Source organism: Vespula vulgaris, chromosome 1, assembly GCF_905475345.1.
Source record: "Vespula vulgaris chromosome 1, iyVesVulg1.1, whole genome shotgun sequence".
NCBI classification, from domain to species: Eukaryota; Metazoa; Arthropoda; class Insecta; order Hymenoptera; family Vespidae; genus Vespula; species Vespula vulgaris.
Window position 1 is genome coordinate 19,854,766 of NC_066586.1, and position 24,148 is coordinate 19,878,913.

At 48.8% G+C, this 24,148-nt stretch overlaps 1 protein-coding gene across 4 annotated transcripts in view; it reads right to left on the reverse strand.

The window, feature by feature from the left end:
• LOC127068913 (3-phosphoinositide-dependent protein kinase 1) overlaps positions 1 to 24,148 on the reverse strand; it is a 148,851-nt gene that overhangs the window by 38,909 nt on the left and 85,794 nt on the right. The window contains exon 1 of one of the 4 annotated variants that reach the window (XM_051005793.1): positions 9,467 to 9,487. The exons of the other annotated variants lie outside the window; for them this stretch is intronic. Within the exon in view, the coding sequence (XP_050861750.1) occupies positions 9,467 to 9,484 (18 nt within the window). The 5' untranslated portion in view covers positions 9,485 to 9,487. Of the gene's footprint in view, positions 1 to 9,466; positions 9,488 to 24,148 lie in introns of those variants that run through there. 4 annotated transcript variants of the gene reach the window in all.

Sequence of the window (24,148 nt, forward strand, 5' to 3'; positions counted from 1 at the left end):
TTACAAGGTAATACGTCTACTCTCTCGACACCGACAACATTGCTGCAAAAGTTCTTAGCGAGAAGTGTGCCAAGCCAGGACGGCTCCAAAGCCATCGACTTTGCGGCCGTCGTCGCGCTCCTTTCTAGAGAAACGATTGGCCCGAATTCGAAACGGCCTTGCGCAGCTCGCGGTAAGAGTTTTGCGAGTCTCCTCGGATTTCACGTTAACTTACGAGTTGACTGAAAATTTCACGAATCGAGGAGAGAGAGAGAGAGAGAGAGAGAGACCTCTCGTTCGAAATAAAAACTCTCAATTATTCTGTCTCGTTAAAGTCGTTCTCTTATCCTTAATCGGTCAGGAAAGTCACAGGGTCGATCGCGGTCGGTGTCTCGTCGACTCTCTTAAAGGGAACACGCGCCAAAGTATTTCTCGCGCATATACGCGCGAGATATTTATCTTTGCTCGGGAGAAAGTATATCACAGACAGAGAGTACCGCCGTTGCTTCGGCGTTAGCGAATAGATTCTTGCGGTTTCATAACTTGGTGACCGAAATTCCGCGGTATTGCACCACTAATAATGGCTATGACATCATTGCTTCGTAATTGGCCCCATAAATTAGAAACACTACATTTTCTTTGGTATACGACGGAGGAGATAAGAGATCGTTTCTGTCTTTGTCATCGCGCGACGCTTTTCATTTTGATCATCGAAATATAGACGATCGTTCTCGCGATTCATCTACCCGCTCGTTAACGCCAACGGCCACCGAGGAGAAAAGATTCGACGGTGATGGACAGGGACCGTTAGATTTTCGAAAATAACCGAGTCTCCTTCGAGCGCGTGCGGCCGCGCGCGAAAGAGAAAGAGAGAGAGAGGGAGAGACAGAGAGAGAGAGAGAGAGAGATTCGAATCTCGTTGGATCGAACTGTATCATTAGACGCCTGTGTAATAGACTTTCTATTCCGCGACCTAACGTTCCTTGGAGAATTTCCTACGGAGGCTCGATCCGATTATCGGCTACGGGGAAAAAAGTGCACGAGCCACGACGACTCTTCTTCGCAAAGAATCGACCCTTCTACGTTGAATTTTTAGTCATCTCGGTGTAAGTTTCAATTTCGTGCGAAATTTGCACTTTGAGCCAGAGCTCCGAGTACGACGTTTCGTAATCGCGGAGAGAACGGTTCGCGCGCATGGCTAAGAGAGTCTTCTCGCGGACAATGGCGCGCAATAAATTTAACGACGGACGTAGGAACGCACGTGCGTGAAACGAGCGTCGAGCAGTGTCCTTTTGAAAGTCGAACCGCGACGGAATTCACTTTCGCCCCGCGGTAGTTCGCTCTTACTCGCGGCTCGCCCGCCGCCGGATGTAAACGAATTAAACAAAGTCGAATATATTATATTTGCCTTCCTTTCGTCTTACTAGTTTATATTTCCTATCGAAAGTAGGATTTACATCGGCGTTGTCAATTAAATGCGCGATAACGTCGTCGCGCGTTAACGTCGCATTCGACGGCGAACGTCGTAGGAGCGCGCGAGGCTAATCGCGATCGATATCCGATGACCTCGTTCGCAGACTAAACGCGAGAGGCGAATACGATCGGTTGAACTTTGATAAACGCGCGATTAAACGTCCGTTACAGTGGCTCGATCGTAAAATACGTAAGGGCGGAGGCTTCGAGCGATTACAATTCAAATTGTCTCGCATGAATTCGATAATTCGATGTCTGGAAAACAAAGTCGGTCGAGCGATCGAGAAGCTGGATTTAACCATACACGTTTCCTACAAATTTCGCTTCTTACGTGTTTACGGAGACTTTCTAAATTCGTCGAGGAGCAAGCACGTCGCGACTCCTCTCGAGTGCTCGACCGTAGACGGTGTTGCTTTTATTCGAGCAGCCGGAAGTCGTCAATTTTCTCTCTGTCTCTTAGGAGCGGGCGTTCCGAAAGCAGCATTCGCTTCATTGATCCGCGCACGCGGAAACTGCCACGTGGAAGCTGACAATAGGCGATTATGGATTTAAAATAGAAGCCCACTTTGAGTCAATCTCGCCGAGTATCGGGGATCGAGTGGAGTACGCAAAGATCATTGTCGATTTAGGAAAAATTATACGCGTAACGGCTATTACTCGCTTTTCCTTTTTCTTCCTTTTTATTTCTCCCCTCGAGAAGCGTATCGGCGAAATAGCGAGGATACGAGGGAATCGATGCTCGGGAAGGTATTTCGATGTATCGAAATCCAATGCGTGGCTTCTTTCCTGCCTTGTAATTGCGGCTGCTATATTTACCGAGGAGAGAGAGAGAGAGAGAGCGTGGGACGATTTTTCGTGCCGTAATTAAAAGTACGTCTATGGAGGGACTTCCTCTCGAGCGATTCTCGATAAAGGTTACATCGAAAAAGAGGTGTCTAATACGTCGTGAAAGTTCGACAAACCTCGTAACAAATTTATATTATGCGCGTATTTGACGACCGATGAAAAAGGTGAAGATCGAGATCGATACGAATGTCTCCGCTGCTTTCTTTTAACGTTATGGATTACGTTAAATTCTTAAACGTGCCAATTCCTCGTCCGAACAAAGTATACTCCGATCGAGTGATTCGTCATTAAGTAAAACGACTTAAAGTTACAAGCGTATAGCGATAGTGCTCCAATTAGGAAATTTTAGCGAGGGCTGCCTCCGAGTATCTTAGAGAAGCTTAGGGGGGAGAGAGAGAGAGAGAGATCGGGCGAGCAAATGGCTCATTACTACCTGCCTGTGATAACGATAAAATTCAATATACCGTACCCTTTGACTTTCGTTCGAAGAGACGAGAGTGCCGTCGCGTCTAAAACGCGCACTTTACCGCGCTCTTACCTCTCCGAGCGTTCTAGATTTTCGGATAAATTTGGATCAATTTTCCTTCTCGCAACGAGCAAACGCCGCGAAGAAAGAAAATCGTAGACGCGTAAGTGCATTTCTACGCGAATACGTGTAAAAGCGTGCTACGCGAGAAGCAGTAACGATTGTAACGGCTGACGACGTTTCGAATGCTTCGATGCACTTCCTGGCGGTGGTTATCGCTCCCCTGCTATCGAACCTTCGTGGAAGCGTAAAAACGTTGATCCCACGACTTCGTTGTATCGCCGTTTCCATGAATGAAACGCGCGCTTCGCACGCTCGAAAGCGTGTTTTTATCAATCGCCGTGGAAAAGCACTCTGCTCGGTGCTTGGCTCGACCGCGATGACGACGACACAACGACGACGACGACGAGCGTTCTCTCTCTCTCTCTCTCTCTCTCTCTCTCTTTCTTTCCCTCGAGTCGCCCTCCAACGATAACGAAGCGTTATCGCGTCACGCCTCGAGTGCCAGATGCTTGCCTTTTACGATTTTCGATCGACGCTCTTTTTCTTTCATCGACCGGAAGTCCTTCCTGAAAGAAGATTCGTCGAATCATTCCGGAAACGACGTTCGTTCGATAAATATGCGGAGCTCGAGGAGCGGTTATCGCCTTATCTTCGCTCCTAGGAGCCAACGCTTTAGCAAAGAATTCGAGATCGTTTCTGACCCATCGCGTCGTCTCTAATCGCATCGATTCGCCGCTACGGCTGCTCGTGGCTCGACTATTCGCGCGATTACGTATCATGAATCTTTCGTAAATAAATTGTCGGAGCGTCGTTCTTACGACCGGTATATCGACTTTGGAAAGACTCCGAAAGTAGAGAGACAATTTAAAATTCTAGGATATTCCCGAGAGTTCGACGAGTCCGTAAATCATCGATCGAAAGTCTTGGAAACGTAACGACTTTTTTCTAACGATATCTCGATATTTCTCTTCTCGCGAAAGGAACGTCAGAGATAAAAAAAGATCGTAACGAAAACGAGTCCGTGACACGCGCCTCGTCGAGTTTCACGGTAGTACCTACGCTTGCAAATAGCTGGAGAATTCGAGGAAGCGCGCGTCTGTAAAAGGTGCAAACTCGTTTCGAACGTTACGCACGTTCGTGCCCCGTCCAATCGCCGTTGCCGAACAGATAATCTTCCGGGAAGAGCGCGTCGCGATACGGGATTTACCGAAGCCGCTTACTTACGTTCGCAAACTCGTCAACTAAATTCTAACTGTCTACGCATCGCACGAGTCACGCACTTTGATCGCAAAGTATCGATATTCCGGCCCGACGCCTGAAATCTCTAAAGACAATTTTCACGGAGCACGGCCGTTCAATGCTCGTCGCGAATACAATCGATTACGAATCCGACCGACCGAAGAGATCGTCTCGCGGTTTTTCTTTTTTTTTTTTTTTATCAAGCGTCATTATCTGGCGCCGCGTCGCCTTCCTATAACGTTTAACAATAAGTTTTTCTCGGACTTTTGCAAGAACGCGAGGACGACTTCTGAAAATACATACTCTCCGCTCTTCTACGAAATCAACCGTGCGCAACGGTGCGCGACTAAGATATGATTCGAATTAATTGCGAGTGGACGGAAGGATTCTGTTTCGAGTTGCACCACTCCCGCAGGTACATCTCCCCCTCCCCCCCGACGCACCGTAATTAGTAGCAACTACGGAGGTAGCCAATTATTTCGACTCTCGTTGAAAGAGAAAAGGGACGCTGGCTTCGAGGTCGGAGATACGATCCCTCGCTTGTCTCGCTTCACGCACAAACCTTGACCCTTCGAATCGTTCACGTACGATTAATGTAATAATCCACGAGCCTACTTCTAACGACGATCGTTCGACAAAGTCGATAATCGCGATGACAGCGAAATGAACTTTTCTTAATTTAGAAATAACATCGCGAGAGCCGGATCGAGCTATTTACATATCCGAGCGAGATAAACCGCGAGCTTACATTTGCGAGATCTTGCGCAACCATCGGCAGATTTTCCATCGCGCGAGCAACGTTACGTCCGAATCGTGTCCTCCGGAAGCGATTGAAATGTTATCGCGATGTCATCGCATAACTTACGATGAAAATAGAAATAATCGGGCGAGTCGATGATACTTCCATCGAACGATAATAAGAAGAAAGAAAATCTTTCGGAGGCACCCCGAGCCAATTCTTTCGTACGAACGACGAAGATCGAAACGACGCATCGTTAATAAATCAACGATTCGACGCTGCGCAAATCGCAGGCGCGTTAGTCATCCGCGCGAGAGGCAAGCGGGAATCTCCGCGGTAAACGCTTTCGTCATCCTCGTTGGACTTTTGTCCGTTGGTCGCGCGTTCTCCTCGTGCCGAGACTCTGACTCGCGTCGCAAAGATCGCTCCGTTACCGTCGTCCTCGTCGTCGTCGTCGTTGTTGTTGTTGTTGTTTTCATTAGTAGCGACGTTCTCTTTCTCTCCCCCTCCCCCACCCCCACTCTTTCCTCGGTGTTTATCGTACAAGCCGTACAAGCCGTGCGATCGTGATTTCTCCTCCTCGCCGTTTCCGTCGACGCGCGGCGTGATTGCCACCTCCCTCTCCTCTCGTCGTCGCCACTCGACTGCACGGAGCGCGTTCCTCGTCTTCCTCTCCGTCGCGCGACTCGGAGCACCCAGACGCGATTGCCGATAGACAGATGGTATTTACCACTCGGGCTCGCGGTAAATATTTTTTCGGCAAATATCTTTTTTCCTCCTCCGCTCATCGGAGAAAGGCGGGGGGAGGAGAGGGGAAAGAGAGAATTCTTTGTAATCTCAACGATCCATTATTGTTTTTCGTTCGAAAAAACAAGGTTGAAAAATATTCCTTTCTCGGAATTTTCGATAGACGAACGGAATGACTACGGCGGATCATGAAAATATTTCGAAAGAAACAACGTTATCTTTCTTTCTCTCCTTCTCTCCGCGGAGAGGAAACGCGAAGAGGAGTACCACGGATTTTCCATTGGTACTCGGTACCCGCGCAATTATCGTACAACGATACGATTTCAAAGCGTTTGGTTCTCTCGTTAACCGATAACGCACGTTTTATCTAATATTCTTTTTCTCATTCACGATAGATGCAACGACCGCGACTTTTTTCACGCGCCTCGCGTTCGAGCGCGCCTATCTTCCGGACTCGTCGAACGAGCGGACATTTATCATTTCCCATTTATTTTTCCCGTCGCATGATTTTCTCGCGTCCGCGAGAAGGAAAGAGCAAGGAAAAATACGTTTCGAAGAGAGATCTCGGTATGGAATTTAACGCGTAAACTTAGCCGGGAACGAGCCAGACGATCGGCCTTGCGTCGGAGTAACGTGAATCACGGCTACGCGCGACGCTCTCGCGATCGTTGTTTACGATTTTTACAGAAGGCGCGTGTGCGCGCCGCACACCTGCGAGCGAGTAGAAACATAGTACGGTTGTTTACGACGCTGGACCTAAACGGCGGATAATATTTAAGCGCGTATTAATAGAAAGCCGCCAGACGTATTTCTGCATACTATCGCAACGAAATACGAAAGAAAAGACGCGTTACTCGCGTCTATAAATAAAGTTGCGTTTTACGACAGAGCGCGTGACTCGACTCGACCGCCGCGAGCGATTTTTCGTTACGCGGAAGAGTATGGTCGATGGCTCGCCTAATTAGCAACGATAAGCTCCTTGGACGGTCGCTAGCTCCGCTCCGTCGTGCGCGATTGCGCGAGGCAACCTTGACGACGAGACCGACGGCCGTTCGATTCGAATCATCGCCGCGGCATTGAACTTCCTTTCGCTAACGAGTTCTGAATTTATAAATAACTTTTCGTCAATCGCCTACCGAGAAAAACATAAGCAGGCATCTCTCCTCGGCGCTTTCGATATCGCATTATCGTACAATATGAAATCGTTAAGATTTCGTAAAGGTCTATAAAACGACGATCGTTTATTCGAACGACTCTGCCGTTTTACGATCGAGAAGTAATAGACGCTTCCTCTCTTATCGCGGTTGCCTCGCTCGGCTGCACAGAGAGAGAGAGAGAGAGAGAGTCGTCGGTGCGCGCAAAGCCTATTTTTCGGACATTTTCGAGAGCCGAGTCGATCGGCGCTCGAACGAGCATTTTCCGCATAGATACCGCAGAGCGTGCGTGCTAATTTCTCTTTGCCTCCGTCTCCCCTCTTCCTTCTTCTTTTTTGACGCGTCTATTCGCGGTTCTGAGAGACGGGAAGAGAGAAAGAGAGTTCGGACCGGACGCGACTCGTTCCGGTCTCTCGTCTCGAGTGGGTCGGAGCGCAGTCGCACTCACCGGCTCTCTTTGCCACTCTCCAAGCGCGCCGAGTCGAGTTTAGGGACAGTGGGTCAAGTAGGTCGTTCCCGCGATACTCAGACGGAACACAGAGATTACGTAACACCCTCGGAGGGAGAAAGTCGCCCTCTCTCTGTGGCCTCGCTTCAGCGCGGTTAGCCCGCCTCTCCCTACCTTTACCCCACCTTTAGTCCCCCACTTGCCCCCCCCCCACTCCGACCTCGAGAACAGCTCGCGGACTGTTTACAAACAAATCCTCCCACCTTTTCGCTCGACCGTGTTATCTCCCTCTGCCTCGAGATCGAAGCTGCGAGGACGAACCTGTTAGAAAGCCGTCGCCATCGTCGCCGTCGTCGTCGTCGTCGTCGTTCTGCACGCTCGGACTGCATTGCGCAAAATTGCAGTCTGCGAGCACTAGGAAAGATGCCCCTCTGCCTTCGCCTGCGGAAATCGCATTCGTGGCTCGTCTCCGACTACATTCTGGACTCGTACCGATTGGTCGACCGCTACCTTCTAGATCTAAGTAGTTATTTTCTTTCCTGTTTTCTACCAGCGTCCCTGTTCCGCTTTTACAATCGCTCTGACGTCACTTATGCATGTACGTTTCCACCTGGAATCGAAACTCCAAGATATATATATATATATATATATACATATACACACGTATATATATATATATATATGTATATATAGAGAGAGAGAGACGATATGCCGCTTACTTTGCTTTTTGTTCTCGCGCTCCAGATTCCGAGGAATCCGGTGCACTCTGATAACTGTAGTTAATTATTGTTTAAACCGCTCTACCTTCGAAGCGGGGAATGTCGCCTTCCGGTTCATCCTTGCTCTCAAGTATATCGCGCTCGAGTACGAGGCGATCTCGTAGTCTACGATTCGTTCGAAGATCTCGCGATACCTCGTGCGACCTATTTAGAGTCGCGGAGTGGACCGAACTCGCTAGTAATAGCCCCGAGTCTCACGATCGATCGCTTTCTATTTCATCGAGAAACTGCGTCGTTGTCGGCTCGGCTAGTATCGCCGCTCGACTACTTTCCTCGCGACGATTTTCTCTGACGCAAGAAACTCAGCATCCGCTCGAGTTTCATTAGTTTTCGTTATTTACTACGAGCCGATTGTAAACAAAGTAAATATAAAGTAAATATAAATACGACTTTGAGTTCGCAACGATCGATTATCCGTCTCATTACGTTTTTCGTCTGTTACGTCTCTAAAAGAAGTCGATGATTTCATTGAGAAGAGAAGGAGCGAGAAAGGCAGGCTGCTACGGAGCAACGACGACGACGACGACGACGGCGACGACGACGACGATGACGATGACGAGAGTTTCATACAAAACATAGCCTGCATATAGAAACGCAGACACAGTGGCCTAGACAACTAGGTCGCAGCGCAGTTCTCCCTACACGAGTTCGCGTGCGCGAGAGAAGAGTGTGCGCCCGTTACGGGCGTCGCGTGTGCCGTGCTAGACGGAAAGTACTCGGCCGTCGAGCGGAGGCTAGAGAGATATAGAGAGGAACACCGACACGGAGGAGACGTAGATGAGAACGCGCACATGGAAAACGAACGCGTACTACGGCGTACATAGGGTATTACATAAACTAACTGCCTACCACTGCGCCATACGTTATATAGGTGTCTGCGCAGAGCGAGGGGTTGGAGTCGCTCGAGCGTCGACGTCTTTTTTCCCTGCTATCCCTCTCTTCTTTTTTAGGTCAACCTCTCTCGCGATTTCAGTTGGAGCGTGCGGTGCCATCGATCGGAGTACACTCGACGAGGAAACGCCGATCGACCACAGGGATGCTCCGATATGGAGTTCGAAAAGAAGACGAAATAAGACGAAGAATCGCGCGACCCGATGCCTTTGCCGGCTTGCTTGTCCTTCCTCGCGCGACGGAGAAGGACGGAAGCCAGAAAAGGCTCGAGAGATCTTTTACGTCTTCCTTTCTACACCTCGATCGTATCTCGACTTTCGATCCTACGAGAAAGAGTCGCAACGCGCTTAAGAATTTGTTTCTTTTCTTAAGCGGATCCGTCGTCGTCGACGTCGTCGCTCGCAAAAACGGGAGCCTTAGTCGTGCATCGCTGCAAATACGACTATCTCTTGTCGATAAACGATTAAATTTCTTAACAAAATATATCAAACGCGAAGAGTCGATCGTTTGTTCGCGTTCTCGAACGATACCAAGCCGTCGCGTAGCGTCGATCCGTTCGCGTGCGTTCCATGCAAACGGCTATGCGCCGCGCTCTATACGTGTGTCCGTATGCAGGTGAAGCGTTCGTAGGTACGTACTTACCTGCATACCTCGAAGCATGAGCAGAAGAAGAAAACGAGCAACAAAGCGAAACGGCTGGCTCTCGGCGTTGACTCGCAAATTATTGTCCCTCCGCTCCGTCGAAGGTTTACCGTGAATTATTACGTCGCAATATCTAAACGGAGAGCTCCGTCTATCTGGCCTACTTCCATATTTTTACGACGGCCGATTCGGAATGACGCGAAGCGAGAGAGCGAGCGAACGAACGCGGAGGACGAGGACGAGGACGAGGACGAGGACGACGAGGACGACGAGGACGACGACGACGACGACGACGACGACGACGACGTGACGACGTGACGACTCAGCGCGAAAACGAAGCGAAACGTTACGAACGAATCAGAGCGCGAGAACGTTCGCTTATTAAAATGCGACTGCAGGTAAGGCTTTTGCGAGAGAGCCCACTTTCTTGGCAAGAATCCTGTTCGGAGTTCGACGATGAACGACGTTTACTACTCGGCCAAGATGGCTGAGTTGATCCTTCGCGAACGGGAATAATCGATGATCGATTCCTTCCCGACGTTTCTATGATTTTCTACTCCAAAATCCCGTTAATCTCGTAAAATTTCCTCAAAAAATTTTGTATACTTTAACGGTAAAAACGTTTGCGAACCAACGAGTAGTAAAACATTAAAAGATACGCTTTACAATCTCGTTTTAGCGATAAAAGAGGTTCGGGAGAAGAGTTGGCGCAACGTTACGAAACACCGCCGCCGTAACTGCCAAATCCAGAGTCACGTTGCTCTCTCTCTCTCTTTCTCTGTCAGCGTCTCGTTGTTTTGATGAGAATGTAATACGACAATGTACTTAACTGTAAGCTCCGTCGCGGTGCGCAGAACGATGACGCAAAAAGAACGCGAGAGAGCGAGAAAGAGAATTCGCAGATGCGCCGAGGCAACGTTAGAAAATACGCTTCGTAATTATCTTCCGAAAGAAGAAACGATAGCGCGAGTTTCGGATACGTAATCGCAGATCGATCGAAAAGAAAGCGACTCGATCGTCTCGAGACATTTTCGGCTGGTTCTTTTATAAAAGATTTTTTCGTTCGGCGTCGACGACCATTTTATAACTTTGCAAAAGGAGCGGAGCTCGGTATGATGCAACTACGAGAAGCAACGTCGAGGAACGCGCGCTCTCTTTTCTTCTTTTCTTCCGGCCTTTTCTCTTTGATTTTATAACCGAACGATGCTCTTTCGAATCGCCTCTTCCAATTATTACGTTTAATATTTCTACAGGTAGAAGCATCTGAAAGTACAAAATGAAAAAAGAAGAATCTAGGATACGCAAAGATAGGAACGAACGATTTCGATCCTAGAAAGAAACGAATATCTTAGCGAGAGCGCAAATTACGAGTCCCGACGTAATAACAAGAATCAGCCGGATATTTTTCTTCCTTTTCTCTTCCGACCGAAAGCGAGGCAAAGGCGACTACGGTGACGACGCTAGCGACGGCATTAGAGAGAGAGGTTTTCTTCTCGGAAAGAAGGATCGACTTGTATCTTATTGTCGGCTCGATCGTAAATAACACGATGACGCGAAGGAAATACCGAGGAATTCTTATTTATAGAACGACGGATGTTACAGCGTACATATCCCGTACGACCGCTTAAAAATTCGACTTAAGAAAGCTGTACGTCGGAGACAAAAATTTCCTTTTTTTTTTTTTTCAGACGTCCTGCCTGCACGTGGTCGATCGAAAAGACCTAGGAGGAAAAGAACGAAGGGAATTCCCTAGCGCTTTTGTCCAAGGTGCCTCTTACGAGACGTCCACTCGTTTATGGACTCGCTGCTATTTATGGTCCGCGACAATTACGATAAATCTTAATTACATAACTGTGTCACGTAACTCGTTCGCGTAGCTCTTCCGACCGCCGTCGTCTTCGACGGCAGCGACACCGTTCTTCGTAGGAAGGACGCAAGGACGAGACGATCGCTCGTTTACTCGGAGGATGCATCGATCGAAGAAGCTCGACTCGCGAGGATAGAAAAAGGCCTGGGAAGAAAGGCAAGAGTCTCCGTCAGCGAGTAGCGAGACCCTCGGGAACCGAGCGACGTCCGCACCTCCTACGATCGCGACCGGAGCAACCCGTAATTACACCGGAGGCTTCGCCTTTTTCGCTAAAGCACGCTCGTGGAATAAGTTTATCGGATCGAAAGCGCGACTCCGGATCGTCCTCTCTTCCTTCGGTTATTCCTCGCTGATTAACTCTCTTGAGATTGTCTCACTCTGATAGACCTGGAATTACGTATTTTATCCTATGACGTTCCCAACAAGTTTTTCGTTTCTTTTTCTCCTCGCTTCGCTCGACTCGTAAGAAACCGTACCATCGTCGAAATTAAAATCGAGGACTTTCGAGAGAGCACCGACTTTCGATTCGAACGACTTCTTGGTAATATACTCCCTTCGAGCAGCGCGAATCTGCGCGCACTGCCATTGGTGACTCGTAACGGAAGCGTCTTCCTTCGTTCGCGCATCGACGAGATGGATACCGCCCGTCGAGATATTACTCTGATAAAGCACAAGAAATTGTCCCGTCGCGTTCCTCGCCCTTCCTTCCTTCCTTTCGAACTTTCGAACGAACTTTGCTCATCGACTACTCGCTTTCCAACGATCGCCAAACTTTTTCTTTACGAATATTCGGTCGAACCGCGAACGAACGTTGATCCCTTTGTAACGCGAGACGCGTTAAAGATTTTCCTAAATAATCTACTCAAAACCTTTCGAAAGAGGGTGACTCGCCCGCGAGCACGTATTACCCTTGACGACGATCACGTGGCATCGACGATGACGACGATGGGACGGGGAAGGGAGAGAAAGACGTGCGTTTATAGGAACACGTTGCGCTGCTCCACTCGGCCGCGCACCAACATCTAGGTGAGTGGTCAAGGTCTGCCGCTTCTTTCATCGCGCAATCTCCCTGCTCCTATCGTTCTGCGAATCTTATATTTATAGACGTGATGGCTCCTCTCTTTCCCGTCGATAGGACGATCGATTCCTTTCGCTTCGAAGACCCCGCGTAAAGATATTTTTCTTTTCAACGCAAACGCTATCGAAAGAACTCGTCGCGAAATCTTGAACGATAGGTATGCTTTAGGAGAAAATTAATAACCGAGGTAAAACACGAGAGAGAGAGAGGGGGAGGGAGGGAGAGAGAGAACGGTGTTTAAACGAATGCGCCGCGAAGCAGATAGTCCGCTGATAAATTGGCCGTTTCCTCGTTCCCCGCGTGTTTTGGATTTTGAAAAGTTATAACGGCATGGGTCGCGAGTCGCGCTTACATCACGTATCTTTGTTTGCACGTAGGCTATTTAGTCTGGACCCCGAGTGCACGAGAAAAGAAGCTGCCTGGAGGTAAGAGAAGGAGAGTGGAACGGAGGAGGGGAAAGTAAACCGAACGATTTACGCGAGTAAACGTGCGGCGGCACGCCTGCGTGTCGTAGATAAGTTACACTCACAGTCGTTAGTCTCTTTCTTTCTCTCCACCCTCTGGCAAGCGGCTCCGTTCCACCCTTCGCCGACGACGCGACCTCGCCTTTTCACCTTCCCCCGTCCGTTCGCAGCTGCGTTTAAACTTATTCCTTTTCGAGCCCCACCACCATAGAGCGATACTTTTCAGGCTCGACTTCTTTTTTTGGCTGCATGCAAAGTGGAAGATACACGCGATCTTTAAAAGGCGTTTCTCTTTCCGTAGACTCTCTGGAAAATCGACGACGATGACGGCAGAGTTTTCTATTTTCGTCGAGCGTCTCTACGCAGCTAGTCTCTATTTCGGCTCTTTCTTTCCTCGCATTACCGAACTCGAACTCGAACGCCGATAGCGATCCTACGAGTCTCGCTAAGGGGATCCCGAAGAATGGAAAAGCATAACACGAAGATAGCGAACTAAGCGTAAGACGGTGAAAGTTTTTCCGATGAGAGAGAGGGGTGGGGGGAGCGAGAGGGAGAGACACTGGCGAGACGCCAATGAATTCTATTTAACAACGAGCCGCGACGCTCGACTATTTCAAACGTGGGTGGAGAAGGAAACGAAACCGAAAGGAGAGCGGGTCGGTCGTCGGGTCGTAGGGCTGAAATATGAGAAACGTATCGCACGCAGGCTCCCTCCCTCTTCGTCTTTCCGCATTAAGATTTCCACGTGGACCGAAAGACGAGTTACGCGAAGCGCGTAAAAGGACCTCCTCCTTTTCCCCGTCCCCTCACGCTACCTAGATGCAACAAGTACCACGTAATTTAGGAAAGTTGCACCGAGTCGATAAAATAATTATTCGCTCGTGGCGTTCCTCGAAGACAATGCCTTTTGTTGAACGAAGCGAGCAGCGCGCCGGAGAAGACGTTAGAATCCTTCCCTATTCTCGCTTCCCATAGTCGTGCCCGTCTGCGCATTTACCCGCGTATCTCTCCATAGCACTATACGGACGATCGCTCGATTACGAACGTCAAACTAAATTTCGTATTTCCGTTCGCGGAACTACTCGTACCCACTCGACGTCTGCGATCTTGCGAAATATACTTTTCGCAGATTCTAGTATACGTACTTGCCAAAGTACCGATACCCTTTCATCGTCCTAAACCATCTTTGCTCGTACGATCGTTCGAAAAAAATCTTTTCAATAATATTTTGATTCTTTCCGAACGCGAAGCAGCGACTGTTTTTATTCTCGTTCATCCGCGTCATCCTCTTTTTTTACAAGCTACGTGTTTACGAGCCGAAGCATAAAGAAGCGTGCCCGCTCGACGTACATACGTACTTACGTAGAAGCACGCGCGATACGTGTGCCGTCCGCTAAAGTTGCGCGCGAGTTCGAGCGTTAAAGAATCTCTCGACTTTCCGGTAATACTCGTGACTCACTCGCGTAATCGCGCTCTTCCAGGATATGTTTTTCTCCTCCCTCTTCCTCCGCGTTCCTCCCTGTTCCTCTCTCCGCGCAAAGACGCGCCGGAAGGGGGACAATAGCGCGTCTTGAGTACTCACTCGTCGTCCGTTCCTCGTCGTCTACTCTTCTATATCGATCAAGCGTGAAACGTTCGAGAAATGCGGAAAATTATTTCCACGACGTGTCAGCGGTATAAATGAAATAATACGCGGAAGAGCGGAGCGAGAAAATAGAATCGTACGCATCGATCGCGAGCTTCGACGAAACCGAGAAACGAAACGTTTGTGGCAGCATCCTCGCCCACGGTACAGGCGCTACTAAGAATGGGAGAGAGAGAGAGAGAGAGAGAGAGAAGGAACGGCACGCAAGGACGCGAGCTAGCAACCACGCCCTTCCTTTTAGGGTGGTACGCGTCGTCCCGGGTCGACGACCAGCCTTTCTTCCTGCGTACAATTTTTCTCCCTTTCTACCGCTTATCGATGCTTTCGCAATTACAGATACGCGACGGGACGAGACGATTCAACGAAAGCATCTAAATATTTTTCCTTTTGAAAGATATCGCCAAGGTTTAAGTCGAGACTCCAAAAAAAAAAATGTTTCAAAGAAATTCGAGGCAAATTGTTCGTGACTCGAGATGATGTGATCGAAGATCGTAACCTCGCGAGTAAAGTCGCTGAGCGCGTAGGGCGTGGTCGAGTTCACCCCTTACCGATCTTAAATACGCTTCGTTTTAACGCGCGCACGCACGCGATTTATCCTTCTCTTTTCGCTCGTCTTATATAACGGAGAAAAGCACGAAGGAACGGAACGAAAGTAGACGCTCGAGAAAGTCAAAAACGTTTCTTCGAAAATCGACGTTCTTCGAATAGCGCTCGTTTACCTTCTACGAAACAAAAGATTTTCATCGTTGTTCTTCTTACCGACTTTAGGAGTCACGGGTACGAAGCGAGCTAAAGATATAGCACGTAGGAGATACGAGGGCGAGCAACGTCGCTCTAATTAATCGGCTGCCGGAGAAAGGGAAGAGGAGAATTTAATCGTTCGTTTCTCGCATATCCGACGAATATAAAATCGAACGAGCGAAACGTACGTACGTAGGTAAGACGACCCTGGTACGTACTCTTTCTCGGTCTCTCGAAATTGCTTCCGAGAACTCGCTAGAACGTTCTCGGCCGTGACGATGTTTTTCGGAATTGAAAGTTCGACTCGAAGCCGCGAGAAATCGTTCGCGACGCGCAAATAGGGAAACGAACGAGACGAAGACGCGGACGCGGTGTAGTATTTCGGTACGGACACGAGGACAGCATAACGTAGGCAGTAGTATAATAAGACGTGGGTGCGCGAGCGCAGTAAATGCGATTTTACGGCGTTTCGTGGAACGTCGGAATGTTATCTTCGACCGCGTCAACCTGTCCAACTTACGTTTTGGCGATTACGAAATCGATCTTGCGACTTCCAAACGAGACCTCTTCCCCTTTCTCCGAAGGAAAGAAGATAAAAACAAATAATACTCGTTACTCGTTAATGACACGCGCGCATCGGTATAAACTTTGATCGGCGACGAAGCGAGAAAAGCGGATGAAGTCGTCCGAACGCGTCCCGCAACGTGTGCCGGTGATGGATGAAGGGCGTTCCAGTTACGTGCATTTCGTTCAGCGAAAGATGATGAATGGACCGTGTCGCCAGGAGGCACTCGAATTTCGAACGGAAGACAACAACACGGCGACGGATCGAGTTAATTCTTACGGCGAAGATGAAACGAAGCAGTGCTCGCGTATTTCGTGCGAGATAATTAGGCCGAGAGAACGTCGGCCTCGGCGATCGAAAAGAGACGAGGAACGGATCCGACGTTCGTTAACGAAACATTCGGGAAGAGGCTCGCAGCGGCCGCCTCTTTACGTGCCGCCGCCGTCGCACGCCCCCCCCCCCCCACCTCTCTCTCCTCCTCCCTCTAGCACTCATCGCGGCAGCAATCATCGATGCCGATCGAGCGTAAAAAGCGCGAGTCTTCTCGCCGCAAATTCGTACGCGAGATCGTCTAGCCGCGCGCGTTCGCCTTTAGGAAAAGTAAGTTGGGCAACGCGCGAGGAAGGACTTGGAGGTGTGTTCAATTGAACGGAGAAACGACCATCGTGGCTTCCATTACCGCGTTGTCGCATCAGGGTTTCCCTCTTATTGTCGGAAATTCGGCGTCGTCGAAGCGGATTGGATCGAAGCGGTGAATGCGATTTGGCATACCTCGGGTGTACTACAAACTGCAGGACAGGCCGTCGCGTTTCTATAAGGCTTCGCTATTATTGGCTAACCGATAGGTCACCGTGTCGCTTCGTCTAGACCGACACGTTTTGTACGATCGATAAATAACTTCCTCTTAACCGGATAAAGGTTCGCCTTCCTCCATCTTCCTTACTCTCTTCGATCGATGCCCTTTTCAATCCCGTCCCTGGTCTATCGGAGCGTCGTATCGAATAACGAGACTCGCCGTCGAATAATGCGGTATTGTAAAGTGGTTACGTGAAATATAAAGCGTCCTTTTCACGACGTATTCTCCCGCTATTTAAAACGTACGAATATCGTACGCATATTTGTTGAGGGAAAATCGTCGACGACGTCGATCTTACGCGAGCAGGGACGCGAACGATCGCTCGTTGACGCGCGCGCCGTGCCGCCATGGGCGCGTTTACGAGATTAAAACGGACGTTTTAAGGTTCTCGTCCGTCGTGTAAACACCTTAATGGACCGCCGGTGGCTGCACCTGTTGCTCTCCGCGCCTCTCCATCGAAAAATATTTCGAGTTCTCACGCGGCTATCCTCCTAGCTATTCCCCGAACGGCCTCGTCGCCGTTCGTCCCATTACCCTTCTCTGTCGCTTCCACGGGTTCGTACATTCCTCTGAAATAATCGAGCGGCGCAGCCGGTCTATACCCGTAGACGGACGTACGTACGTACGTCGGGAAAGTAGCTTACACTCGCTCTAAGACGAGTACGAGACCAAATATTCTTATATCTCATGTTATCGATCGGTGTTCGAGGGAGATCCAATGATTATTTCGAAAGCATAAATCATTCGTCATCGAAACCGGTTTTACCGTAGAGTCGATCTCTACTCGATGTCGACTAGTCCTCGTTTCCGTTCGTACGAATTGCACGATGCCGTAATCCTTTGTAGCATGCCCATTGACGAATCGATCTCTCTGAAATATGTCCGAATCCACGAACGTATCCACTCGCGTAGGGCAGCCTAGTCGAGTTCGTCTAACGTGAAACTGACTCTGTTATCCCGCTGCCATCCCTCCCGATCCAGTCGATCGCGAATATTCTTCCCGACGTCAACGACTAATTCTCGAAGGAGAGACGGAAAGCCGCAAAGTTGCGCGTCCGCGACGTCTCCGTCGGCGTAACGACCGCGCGGGCGACGTCAACGAGCGTCAACGACGCGAAAAGTCTCGCGCGTGTTCGTAAAAACGAGAGATTAACCTCTAGAGATACCGTTTTCGTCGCAATTTATCCCATGCCAGTGCGCGAGTTCAAATATGTATTTTGTTATTAGTATCGCGCTGCCTCGCCGAAAGAAAAATGTCGTTTACAAATTTATTCATTCCGCTGTTTACGTCGAAAGTGACGGAATGACGTCGAAAAGTATTACGCGGATAAGACGGTAAGAGAACCTCTCTTCGCGAGCGATTCGAGGATGCGACTTTTTTTGTGGAACGTGGAACGACGCTTTCGCAGGTGTATATGCTTAACGGGAGTCACGGAGCCGCATAGATTTTCATTTTGCGTCGCTGGGAAAGACGGTCGACTATTTACACCGTTAATGAATTTACCGTCCGTATTTGTCGAGAGCGTTTGAAGATTACCCGACGATATTTCTTGATAACTTACGCTCGATCTTAACGTCCACGTCGATCGAACGCGAGATAACGATCTCGACGGACGGTCGAGCACTTACGCGTGTCAAACGTCCAAAGCATACCTCTGGTCGGGCCTAAAGAGAGCGGCCTACGATTCCGAAAAAGAGGTCAACCTCGTAGCTCGCACTCCGCTTCTTTTCCAAATAGCTCGGAGAGATCGAAAAGGAGGACGAAAGAGCGACGATCGCAGATTTTCATTTGAAACTCGTTTCCAAAGAACGTTTCCATATTCTTCGTATAATCAACGATCGATAACGGCGAATTTATTTTGTTGGTAAACGCCGAAAGAGATAAGATACAGATCGATGGCGTAGCGAGAAATTCGAGTTGAAAAGCTGCCAGATATTTCGGCGGGAATCCCCGCTGAAATTTTCATAGACGCACTTGATCCCGATAAGAGCGGAGAGACGAGGGGCGCACTCGCGATGCTCCCTGCCAAATTTTCAAAATGCGGATCTTATCGCAAGGCACTCGAAGCGCGAAGCCAACGTTTTGATGGACCGTGTCCCGTCCGTTGACGCCTTTTATCCTTCATCGGGCGATCGCGTCTCGCTGAAAAGCAGATATCGATGTTGGCCACCGCTCGAGAGAGAGAGAGAGAGAGAGAGAGAGATGGAGGAAGGGAGAAGGGGCCAAAGCACACGCGAGATTCTATCTCCGGTATCCCTATCGGATCCAACCGTTGTTACGCTCGAGTTATAATCGCGAAGATTAAAGGCCGATTTTATCGGTCTGTTTTACAATCGATATCAAAGTTACCGATCGATCGATCGAACGATCGCCTAACGGGAACGCGTTTCTTCGTCTTTCCATCGTAACAACAAAAGTCGAGTAGTTTTACAATAAATTCAAGGCCCGCTCTTATCTCGGACGATTCACAGCCACCGCTGGCTAATAATTTCGCTAAATGCTCGTTAAAAATGAAAAGAAAATCGTCGAAGACGACATTTTTGCCGCGTCAACGCCCAAGTACCCCGAGTTTCGAAAGGATCGATGGTGGAGGCAGCGAGAAGCGAGAACGTGCCGGTTGGCAGACCGTAAAAGGCCGAAAGATATTGTGCCAATGGGCACGGTTATAGGCGTAGACGTATGCAATGAGAGCGCGAGAGAGAAAAAGAAAGATCGTTGAATCGAGAGTCGGATATCCCGACAAGGACGTTCTCGACCACCAGCCGCTTTCCGTTAACTATCCACCTGTACGCGTATCGTCGAACGGCGAATCAAGAGTCTAACGTCATCGAGCCCGAACGAAGTTTTGGCTAGGGCATCGTCATTGGCCGGGCCGGCATTCAGCTCTACGGAGGAGAAGGTAAAAACCGCAGCTAGAACCGATCGCATTTGCATACAATCGAACGTTATCCGGTTAACCGACCAATTTGCATGGCGCTAGCAACAAGGGAGGGAACAAGGCTCGACGTCGAGCCGTTCCTTGACCAAATTTCGTCTCTCTTCCTGTTTCTCTCCTACTGTGTGTACAGAGGACTCTTAACGCGCGTTACGTATTCCGAGAGCCCCTGCTGTCGCGGACCAAGTACGTTTCGTTTCGCTCGTGTTTACTCGCGTCCGCTAGGCCGTCTGGATTTTGGCTCGACCGTTCGAGCCAGCCGTATGCTTGGAGAAAAACGCAACCTGGTAGAGCATCTCATCGAGAAAAGAGAAACGCGACGCGAATTCTTCCTTTTCGGAGCCGATTTTTTTATCACGTCGATGTCGTAGGACTGGCCCCGTCGCGTTTCTGCCGACCTAACAGAGATCCTTCGATCGGCTCTCGCGGATGAGAAGCGGGAACAGTTGGTAAGCGTTGAACGTGTAAGAAAGGTTTAAGATTCGGTGAAATTGGAGTACGTCGCCACGTATTAGCAGGTAGTACGGAGCGGATAAGTGAAAGCGAAAATGGACGAGCGCATAGAAAGTGAGTTGAAATTGTGCGGGAACTGACGGTAGATAAGCCAAACGATCGTCTTGGAAATAAACGGACCTCTGTCGACTCTTCCTTTCTTTCTCGATTAAAAGATATCTACCGATGGAAGTTCGATACTTGGGACGAAAGGTGGCTCGTAGGAGCCGCTATGAAATCGCATTCTCCATCGAGAATCAAAGGGACTTTGAACGTTCGACGAATTAAGCGTTTCTCTCTGAACGTACCCCGGGTCGCAATATCTACTTTGCCAAACGAAGAATCTCCTCGGAGGACGTTCGATCGTGTCCTCGGTTTAGCTTCATCGATTCGGGAAAACGTTTCGTAACACCTTTCTCCTCGTCGAAGCACGTCGCCGACGAACCTTCTTGTTTAGGACGTTCCCTTCTAAAGTCGTTAGTATTTCTTGCACGTAATTTCTCGTTCCATCGCGATACTAGAACGTGTAATCAGGAGGAACGAATTACAGAATGGCTTACCGTTACTCTCTTCCTAAGACTCGATTTCAGCTCGTCTCGGCGCGATTGAAAAAAAGTTTATCCGGAAAGAAGCAACGTGCCTCGTTGAGAGGTTGGCAATTGTACTTCACGTTCTTCCCTTGCTATTCCTAGGATTCGTCGATATCGACGTTCCTTCGGTCATCCTACCGTAATTAAGCGAATCCCGCATAACTCGAGAAACGCGAATACGCGAGGAAGAGAATAAAGGCTTTCGCGAGCGAAATTAGTTTCGAAGCTCGATTATATAGGATACGTTGAGGTCTCCGTTCTTAAGAGAAGAAACGAATCGACTTGCCATTCACGTCGTTCCAGGACCTTGCATCGATCCTGTCGCGGCTATGTCTCTCTTTCTCTTTTGCTCCCTTACTACCTCGAGCTAGGCAACATAACGGAACTCGGCAAAAGTTTCGCCGATTACTCGCGCATTCTTCGGCCGCGAGAGCGTTCAAGGACCCTCTCTCTCTCTCTCTTTCTCTCTCCCGCCTTCCTCCTTTTACCAATGCACGCGCGCGCTTTAAAAGTCAGAACCTTCGCAGGAATGAATCACGTGGGATCGAGCGATAGAAAACGGTTTTGCGGTATTCTTGCGCTCCCGCGATCACGACGGATAAGAAACCGTTATCGAATACCTTTCGTTGCATAACTTCGTTTATGCGGAGTAGCTACGCTAGTTCGTTAATACGGATACGATCGAGAAACCCGATTCAGTTTGGAGACGGTTGCCAGACGAGAAATTAATTAAGACGCGACAAAGAGTGCGACCTGCTATTAGATTTGTTCAGGTTATACGCGTTCTACGCTCATCGGCAAAGATATCCTTTGCTCGACGAAGCATATCCGCGTTGAGCAAATCCACGTTTGAAAGTTCCACGCGCCAAGTAGAAAATCGAAAGGTGCGCAGCGTAGAAAAAGATAAGGGTCGCCGATAAGTCTTTTCGCGAAATTGCAAATCGGCCGAATAAACTTTCGCGCCGAAGAGCGTCGTTTCGCTCGGCACCGACCGATAGTCGCGTTCTCGATTATTTTTTCTACCGACCAACCTTCCTCCTCTTCTTTTTTATCTCGGTTCGAATTCGACGTGTTTTCTATATCCTCTTCTCGCCGCTCTTCCTCGTGAATCTTATTTTCTGACATATTTTTCTTCGACCCTCGACCCTCTTCTACGCCACTCGATTAACTTTTGCCGATGGACGATTTCGTCGCGAGAGAAACCGAGCCTTTCTAGAATTTTCACAAACCCGAGCGCGAACGCGTACTCTCCTCTCTTATTTTCCTTCGATTTTCTTCCGGTCGACGTCCGCGGAATGGAAAAAAAAGAAACAAAAAGATCTTCTCTATCTATGCTCGCACTCTTCTCGGGAAAGGAGAATCTTCTGCGGTGGAAAAGTTGTTTATGTCTGTCGAGTTTCTTCGTTTCGATCCACGCGCGAGATAAAAAGAAGCCGGAGCTCGATAGAACGTGGAACATTCCAACCGAACTTTGACGTTTCGTTGTAGCAATTCGTTACTTTGCTTTTTAATTATTCCCGGATAGTTGCAAACATCGCGCGCGCGATTCGACGAACGTCGAGGGAAAAGTCGATAAATCGTTTCACGCTCGCGGAGTTAATTAGAGAGCGCGCGCGAAAGATTCGATAGGTCACCCTCCTTTCTTCACTATCGCTTGTTATTTTAAGAGAAAAAATGTTTCGCTCGAAAATCGACCTGCTAAAGCGTCTCTGCTACACAAACGAGAAGGACGCTTGATTTTCCAGAACAAAGCGCCCCGTTTTCGAAGCAGTTTCAACGTTTTTGCGATGTTGAGCGTGAGAAGAGTAGGAGAGGAATCGAGAGAGAGAGAGAGCAAAGAGAAGCAGGACTCAAACTGGATCGAAAGGGATGAATCGTGACTACTGCAAAGGCATTCAGGGAATTTCGCCAATTAAAATCGACAAACCGGGGAGGGGAGAGAGAGAGAGAGAGAGAGAAGATAGAAGGAGGATGGAAGTCGAGCCCGAAAACGGGGGCTGCTGCTGCATAACCGCTGCTGGCGCAAAAGCTACTCCGCTGGGATGTCCTTGGGCGTGGCAGTTTCGCTAATTGAAATCGATTATCCGGACACGCGGAGGTTGGGTTTTTTTTCCGACGACAACGTATCGTCCTTCTCTCTTTCTCCATCCTTCCTTCCTTCTAGGCAGATACGAAACTGCCTTGCAATTACGAAAGCACTCGCTCCGCTGCTTCCCGGATATTCCTATTTTCCGCTGCGAGTGCTCGGCCGGCTGACACGCGAGTCTTGGAAACGTATGGAGATCGGAAGGTTTATCTCCGTGGAAACGTCGGAAAGTTTCTTCTCTCTCTCTCTCTCTCTCTCTGGCCCGGAATCAAGCAACACGTCGTTAAAAGCTTTTACAGATTTCTTCGAAACGGTACGTAGATAAAGAGAGTTTTAATCGTTTCATTTCTTATAAAATTCTCATAAAGAGAAAAAGAAACAGAAAAAAGAGGAAAAGAAAAATGATGGAATAGTAGGACTTAAGTGATAGACGGTTAGCATTCATTTTTAAGTAGGCAAACTTTTTTAAGTTCGATGCAAAGTTTCGGGCAACCGATGACGAGGCGAGAAGGCGAGGATCTCTCGAACGAACTTACATTCTAAAGCTTGTTCTTCCTTAAGTAAATCATCTTCCTCTCTCTTTCTGTGCGAGTACGCACTTACGCGTGTAGAAAAGCAAAAGAGAAGAGGGGGAAATGGCAAATCCGCACATGTGTGATGACAATCGTGAACCACCTGTTGAACGACACCGATACCTACGGGGAGTCCATCCACCTGCCATCCACCGACGGAGCCAACTTCCGACGTAAATCGAAAGCGATCGAGCGTTTCGTCGAACCCCTTGTCGCACCCAAACTCTTTTTAGTTCGCGATGATATTTCCAAATAAAAACGCATCGTTGTAAATTCAAATAATCGCAAAGACGCGAGAAGAAGAGGAGGAGGAGGAGGAGGAGGTCGAAGGATCATAAAATGTTAAATCTGCGATCGATCGATCGAGCCGGCAATGAAATTCCACGAGTTTACGATCGCACGATTGACGCACGCAGGGCTACGTCACGCACCTGACAATGCTCCTCGCCTCGTGGAATTTTTTACAAAGACCGTCGATCTTGACCGACCTTTCGAACTCATTGACGTTCGTCGATGAATTAACGTTTATCGTTATCGGTGTATTTTAACGACCGGAAAGAATACGAATGGACGACTCCTTTACGAGCTTTCGATAATTAGTCACAAAGCCTTTAGTCGTACTTTCGAAGTTGCTTAATTACACGCGCGATGGTAATCTTCCGTCCGTAAGATTTTCTTCGGCATTTTGAAAAATTCGAAAAACCGAGGTAATTAAAGAGAACGAGGCGGAGGAACGAGCTCACGGCCATACCGGTACATACCTTATTTAATTTGTGCAAAACCGCTTCCT